Source organism: Clupea harengus, chromosome 26 (assembly GCF_900700415.2).
Source record: "Clupea harengus chromosome 26, Ch_v2.0.2, whole genome shotgun sequence".
Classification (NCBI taxonomy): Eukaryota; Metazoa; Chordata; class Actinopteri; order Clupeiformes; family Clupeidae; genus Clupea; species Clupea harengus.
In genome coordinates, this window is record NC_045177.1 from 11,106,222 (window position 1) to 11,112,221 (window position 6,000).

Consider the following 6,000-nt stretch of genomic DNA (forward strand, 5'->3'; position numbering starts at 1 on the left):
TTTATGTACATTATCTTTTGGAGACATCTCAGTGGACACTAATCCCACCTCTCTGTCTTGCTTACCAGTTTGAATCGATAATGATTCCTAGTCAGACATTCATTCGCCTGACTAATGGACCTCTGTAGCTAAGGGAACACTCACAGAACTCACAGAGCAGCTGACTTCTGGTCTGTCCCAGAATTCAGTTGGCATCTGGGCAGGTGCATTGTTGATGAGCACCTGGCTCTATCTGACTGTCAGGTTATTGCTCCAGCCCCCAGCATCCTCAGACACCTGCAGGCACTCCGCTCACAGGCAGTTCAACATGACGACAGGTGTTCCAGCATTTTTATTCTGGCTTCAACACATTGATGCACTCAAGTGTGCAAGTAAGTCATATCCTTTGAAATATCTGGATTTCCAAACCCTTTCTGAAATGTATAGCACATGTTGTGTATGCCTACAGGCCTGTCGCCCACAGAGTGAATGTTTAAAAGGGAAGACGAAACAGGAAGTTCAAAAGTGATAGTTACAAATCTCAAAGGGCACTGCAAAAAAAGAAAAAAGAACGCATGCAGGCAGTATCCAATTGATCACGGGTTGAACTGACCCAAGGTTGTGCCCCCGCTGCTCTCTGGCAGAGAGCTGAGGACATGCACTGTGCCCCCTCCATGTGCCCTGGTCCTGCCCGCAGCGCACAAGGCTGTGTGACTGGAAGTGAAAGTGGGTGTTATGTGGAAATGCATCACATGACATCTGGCCAAGACCCTTCAAGGGGTCTCAACATTACTGTACACAAACACCCCCACACTATGCCAAGTCAACAACTGCTAAACTGATGACTCCATCATTCGAGAGTTGTTCCTCTCTATGGCATGTTTTGCTTTTGTTGTAAACTTCAACTCCATCATCAGTGGTTCGTGTATTCTGACAGAGACAGCCCAGTAAAGAGTCCAGCATACAACACAGGGTTTTTTTTTTTTTGCGGATAGCTTTAATAATCAAATTTGTTGAGATTTGTGAAGGAAAGATAGACACACATGTCATGTCATCAGTACCTGCCCCGGCTCTTCAGAATGTAGTTATAGGTTGGCAACTCCATGAACCCTTAAGAACAGCTTCTACTGCATGATGTTGCCAAATGGAATGGAATTGAAATACTTAAGTTAAGAAGTAGGTCACCTTTCATTAGTACTAACTGTGCTGGTGTTTATATTCCCAGGGCAAGTTTGTCTTCATAATGCCTCCTCAAAGACGAGTCTTGGCCCTCTGTTTATTGCAGTAGTGGTAGCTGTTTATTTGTTATATTACTGACTGAAGCGCAAGAAAGGTAACATTACAACTGTATGTTTCAAAGTTTGTCAAAACATTATATTTATACCTAATGCTGTAAAAATCCTTTGGTTTCCATATGAAATGAACATGTTTGCACTTACACACACGCACACGCGCCCACACACACACACACACACCCACACACACACACCCACACACACACAACCACGCCTAGAAATCAGTGTTGTATACAGTGAGATCAGAGGAGAGTGAGACGTGCAGCTCCCACGGGTATTGATTGACAGGCCTCTTCACCTTTGACCTTTTGCTCTCCCACACCATGATAACCACATCCTCATCATCCAGGATGCGCACCAGATCCCCCTCGGGGTCCCGGTAGTTCAGAGCGATGTCCTTGATCTGGAACAGGTCTCTGTGGGAGGGAGGGAGGGAGGGCACACACACACACACACACACACACACACACACACACACACACACACACACACGCAGAAGGGTTAAGCTCAGTGGATTTATCATGTGCCAGAATATGGGATGCGAGTGAGTTCAATGCACTGCTCCTGTGTATCCATTTCAATTTGGCACATACAGCAGATTTAACAGCCCACCCACAGTCAAGGGGACAATACATGTTCAACCACAAACCACCCACCACAACAAGCTTTGAGTGCACTACACAGTGCGTACTTGCATCGAGTGATGTTTTAAGGCTGAAGACCCAGACAGGACCAGAATGTCTTATTGCTGATGCTGTTATGTGCTCATGTGCCTTTGGACAGAACTGATGCTGTTATGTGCTACCTACCCCTTTGGACAGAACTGATGCTGTTATGTGCTCATGTCCCTTTGGACAGAACTGCATCTTATAATGTTTGCATTCTTTTATTCAAAAGTACAAGCATGAATTAATCATGTCCTTATCCAATCATTTCCCACTATGCTTAATGTCAGATCCAACAACTTGATTCCAAAACAAAACATAAATTACACATTCACATGATTAACATTGAGAATTAAAATTCTAAACGCACGGTGTATATACTGTAAAGCATATATAGCACATTTAACAGCATGAAAAATCAAATCAAATACTGAGGTGTGATCCTGCAGAGAGGCCCACAGATATCTAAATGGATCAAACCATCAGCGTTTAGAAACCATAGAGCACAACCAGAGGTTCTCCGATCTGTAGCTATGACGGAACTGTAAAATGATGACTAGGCAGAAACGTGAGACTTCTGTTTGTACATGTTCACTTTCTTCAGAATTTCTGCAAAAAACTGATTTTTCTGGCGTCGACACAAAACATATCTGAAGGAGAGAAACACTTCCCCTCCGGCCTCTTGTTTGCTCATTTTAAAAACAGTAAAACCAATTCTCGCCTGCCTCCCCTGTTTGCACCGCACACGGCAGAGGGGAAAACAGAGGCAAGGTGCTTTGGAACGGAATTAGAAGATAATGGGAAAAGGGAGGAGAATAATGGATGTGATAAACCGTACAAAAGACAAATGAGCAGATTATGAAGTAGTGCACAAAAACAACAAAAAAAACACTGAAATAACCCCCCTGGAAATGACGTGAGCGCATGATGAAATAGGAGAGGAGCTGAAATCTCTGGAGCAGCGAAGGGAAGAGAATGGGTGGGCTAGAGCCAGAGATAGTGAGGAGTGGAGGAGGTGGAGGAGTGGAGGAGGAGGAGGAGGAGTGGAGGAGGTGGAGGAGGAGGAGGAGTGGAGGAGTGGAGGAGGGCTAGAGCCAGAGATAGGGAGGAGTGGAGGAGGTGGAGGAGTGGAGGAGGAGGAGGAGGAGTGGAGGAGGTGGAGGAGGAGGAGGAGTGGAGGAGGAGGAGGAGTAGAGGAGTGGAGGAGTGGAGGAGGTGGAGGAGTAGAGGAGTGGAGGAGTGGAGGAGGCCAGATGAAACAGGAATAATAGTGGAGAAATACTGGAAGTGGTAGTAATGTTGGTGGTCAAATGAAAAGCAGCTACAAGGTATAAAGATAGCAGTTGTAGTTGTTAGCACTAGAAGAAGAGCTCAACCCAGTGGTGGCAGTGATGGGACTATAACAGGAACAGCAGTGCTAGTGGGCTAGATAGCCATAGTGGTGACAATAACCACAGCCGTAATAATGTTAGTGTTGGTGGCGTGATGAGAGGCGAGGACACGTGTGTGATGTTTTTACCTCATCCGCGTGAGGAGCTCGTCGTAGGAGGGCTGTGTGGAGATTTCTTCCTCGACACACAGATCCCTGCGGGACAACATGAAGGTGAAGATGTTTCAGAATTCAAGAATGTCTCAGGCACATGCGAAATAGTCAGCCTGAACAGCAGACCGAGTTTTGTAGTCCTCAGCATGGCAATAATATTTACAGCACCACCCCAATGGGGGCACTGCGGAGCCAATTTAAACCGTTACAGCTTCTCTGCTGCTGCCAGTTGAGACTCCGCATGCCGTCCATTAGGAGGTGATAAGACGAGATAATCACCAGTTCAATCAGATCCCATAAAGGGCCGGCAGGCAGCACAACTCATATTCATCACACAGGCTCACACAATCACACACAGGTACATTGAACGGCCTTAATGACTGCACTCGGGAACGGAAAGAAAAATACTAAGACATGCAAATCCCTATCCAATATTCCAAAATTCATATTGGCCAATTAAACAAACGAGGAGAGCAAAGACATTTATTACATTTCCATTCTGTTCACACAAGCAGTGTAGTAAGCATTGACACAAGCAGTGTAGTAGGCATTGACACAAGCAGTGTAGTAAGCATTGACACAAGCAGTGTAGTAAGCATTGACACAAGCAGTGCAGTAAGCATTGACACAAGCAGTGTAGTAAGCATTGACACAAGCAGTGTAGTAAGCATTGACACAAGCAGTGTAGTAAGCATTGACACAAGCAGTGTAGTTAGAATTGAAACAAGCAGTGTAGTAAGCATTGACACAAGCAGTGTAGTAAGCATCGACACAAGCAGTGTAGTAAGCATTGACACAAGCAGTGTAGTAAGCATCGACACAAGCAGTGTAGTAAGCATCGACACAAGCAGTGTCTCACTACTGAACAGCTAACCCACTGCAGCATATATATATTTATCCCTGCACTTCTTGCACTCTCCACTTCTTCTTTGCACTATTGTTTCACAGCTACTGTATATAGCCATTCCGCCTTGTATATATTTCTTAAACTTCTTAGACCGTTGCACTGTTGCACTGTTTGTTTTGTATTGTGTTGTAATGTATATTTTGTGTAAGCACATTGAGAGCCACTTTACTTCACCAAGTCAAATTCCTTGTTTGTGCAAACCTACTTGGCCAATAAAACCTGATTCTGATTCTGATGTAAGCATTGACTCAAGCAGTGTAGTAAGCATTGACACAAGCTTTTTAAGAACTCATAACCCACGACATGAATGTGTTGCTGTTAGTACACTCCTGAATGGGGCTGGCTGGCTATCAGGTAGTTATTGTGAGTGCTGTCCATCTCTCTGCCCTGACCTGGTGTCCACGCCCTGGGGCCGGAGCAGGCAGCAGCGCAGGCAGCTGACCGCCGGGTGTTTGGGCCGGCCAGCCTCCCCCTCACCATCAGAGTCACTCCCCGGCAGCGGCTTGATGATCTTCACAAAGGATTCTGGGAAAATCCCTGTCCTGTCCCTCACTGTACCCTAAAAGAGAGAGAGAGAGAGAGAGAGAGAGAGAGAGAGAGAGAGAGGGAGGGAGGGAGAGAGAGACAGAGGGAGAGACAGAGAGAGGGAGACAGAGAGAGGGAGAGAGGGAGGGAGAGAGAAAGAGAGGAAGAGAGAGAGAGAGAGGGAGACAGAGAGAGAGAGAGAGAGAGAGAGAGAGGAGAGGGAGAGAGAGAGAGAGAGAGAGAGAGAGAGAGAGAGAGAGAGAGGGAGAGCACTCACGAGAGTGAGAGAGAGAGAAGGAGAAGAGGAGAAGCCTTACAGACACATTACAGTAATTGCATGAAACTGATCTTATCTCAGTGGAAGTGAATCAGTGGCAGTGATGGATTGATTAAAAAATGCAGGAGGCTGCCCCCTGCTGGTTGTCCTGAAACATCTGGAAACAAACACACAGCTTTCTCCAGAGAAAGAGAAACTTTCTGTGCTCGTGACTGGGGTGCATGTAGGACTGACTCGGGCAGATGTGTAGATGCCTTGGGAGCCCGTGAGAAGAGCTCATCTCTCTCTCTCTCTCTCCGCTGCCTCTGCTCTTGCTCTCTGCTCCGCTCCCTTCCTCCTCCATACTCCTCTTCCTCCCACTCTTTCACGCTTCTGCCGTCCTAATTCTGCTCTTCTCTCTGTCCTCCGCCTCTTCCTCTCTTCACTCAGCTCCAGAGCCTGATATCTTGGTTGTCTCAGCCTTTTTTTTGTGCACATTCTTCTATTTGTCTAACCCATTCTTTTCTCTTCTTAATCTCTTTCCTGAGACCCCCCCCCCCCCCCCCTTCGCTCCCTCCCTCGACATCACCATCTCTCTTCCCTATCCCATTGCGGCATCCTCTTTCCCTCCCTCGCATGCCTCCCCCCCCCCCTCTCTCTCCCTTCCTCCCTCCCTCCTCCACTCACTCCCTGCCTCCCTCCCTCTCTCTCTCTCTCTCTCTCCCTCCCTCCTCCACTCCCCCTGCCTGCCTGCCTCTCTCTCTCTCTCTCCCTCCCTCCCTCCTCCACTCCCTGCCTGCCTGCCTCTCTCTCTCTCTCTCTCTCCCTTT

At 47.1% G+C, this 6,000-nt stretch overlaps 1 protein-coding gene across 1 annotated transcript in view; it reads right to left on the reverse strand.

The window, feature by feature from the left end:
• Positions 1-1,254: 1,254 nt before the first annotated feature.
• The window catches only part of ncf4 (neutrophil cytosolic factor 4), a 21,172-nt gene continuing 16,426 nt past the window's right edge, over positions 1,255-6,000 (reverse strand). Inside the window, exons 8-10 of the mRNA XM_031563871.2 lie at positions 4,782-4,948; positions 3,459-3,524; positions 1,255-1,690 (exon numbers count right to left, since the gene is read on the reverse strand). Of these exons, the coding sequence (XP_031419731.1) occupies positions 1,489-1,690; positions 3,459-3,524; positions 4,782-4,948 (435 nt within the window). The 3' untranslated portion in view covers positions 1,255-1,488. The remainder of the gene's footprint in view (positions 1,691-3,458; positions 3,525-4,781; positions 4,949-6,000) is intronic.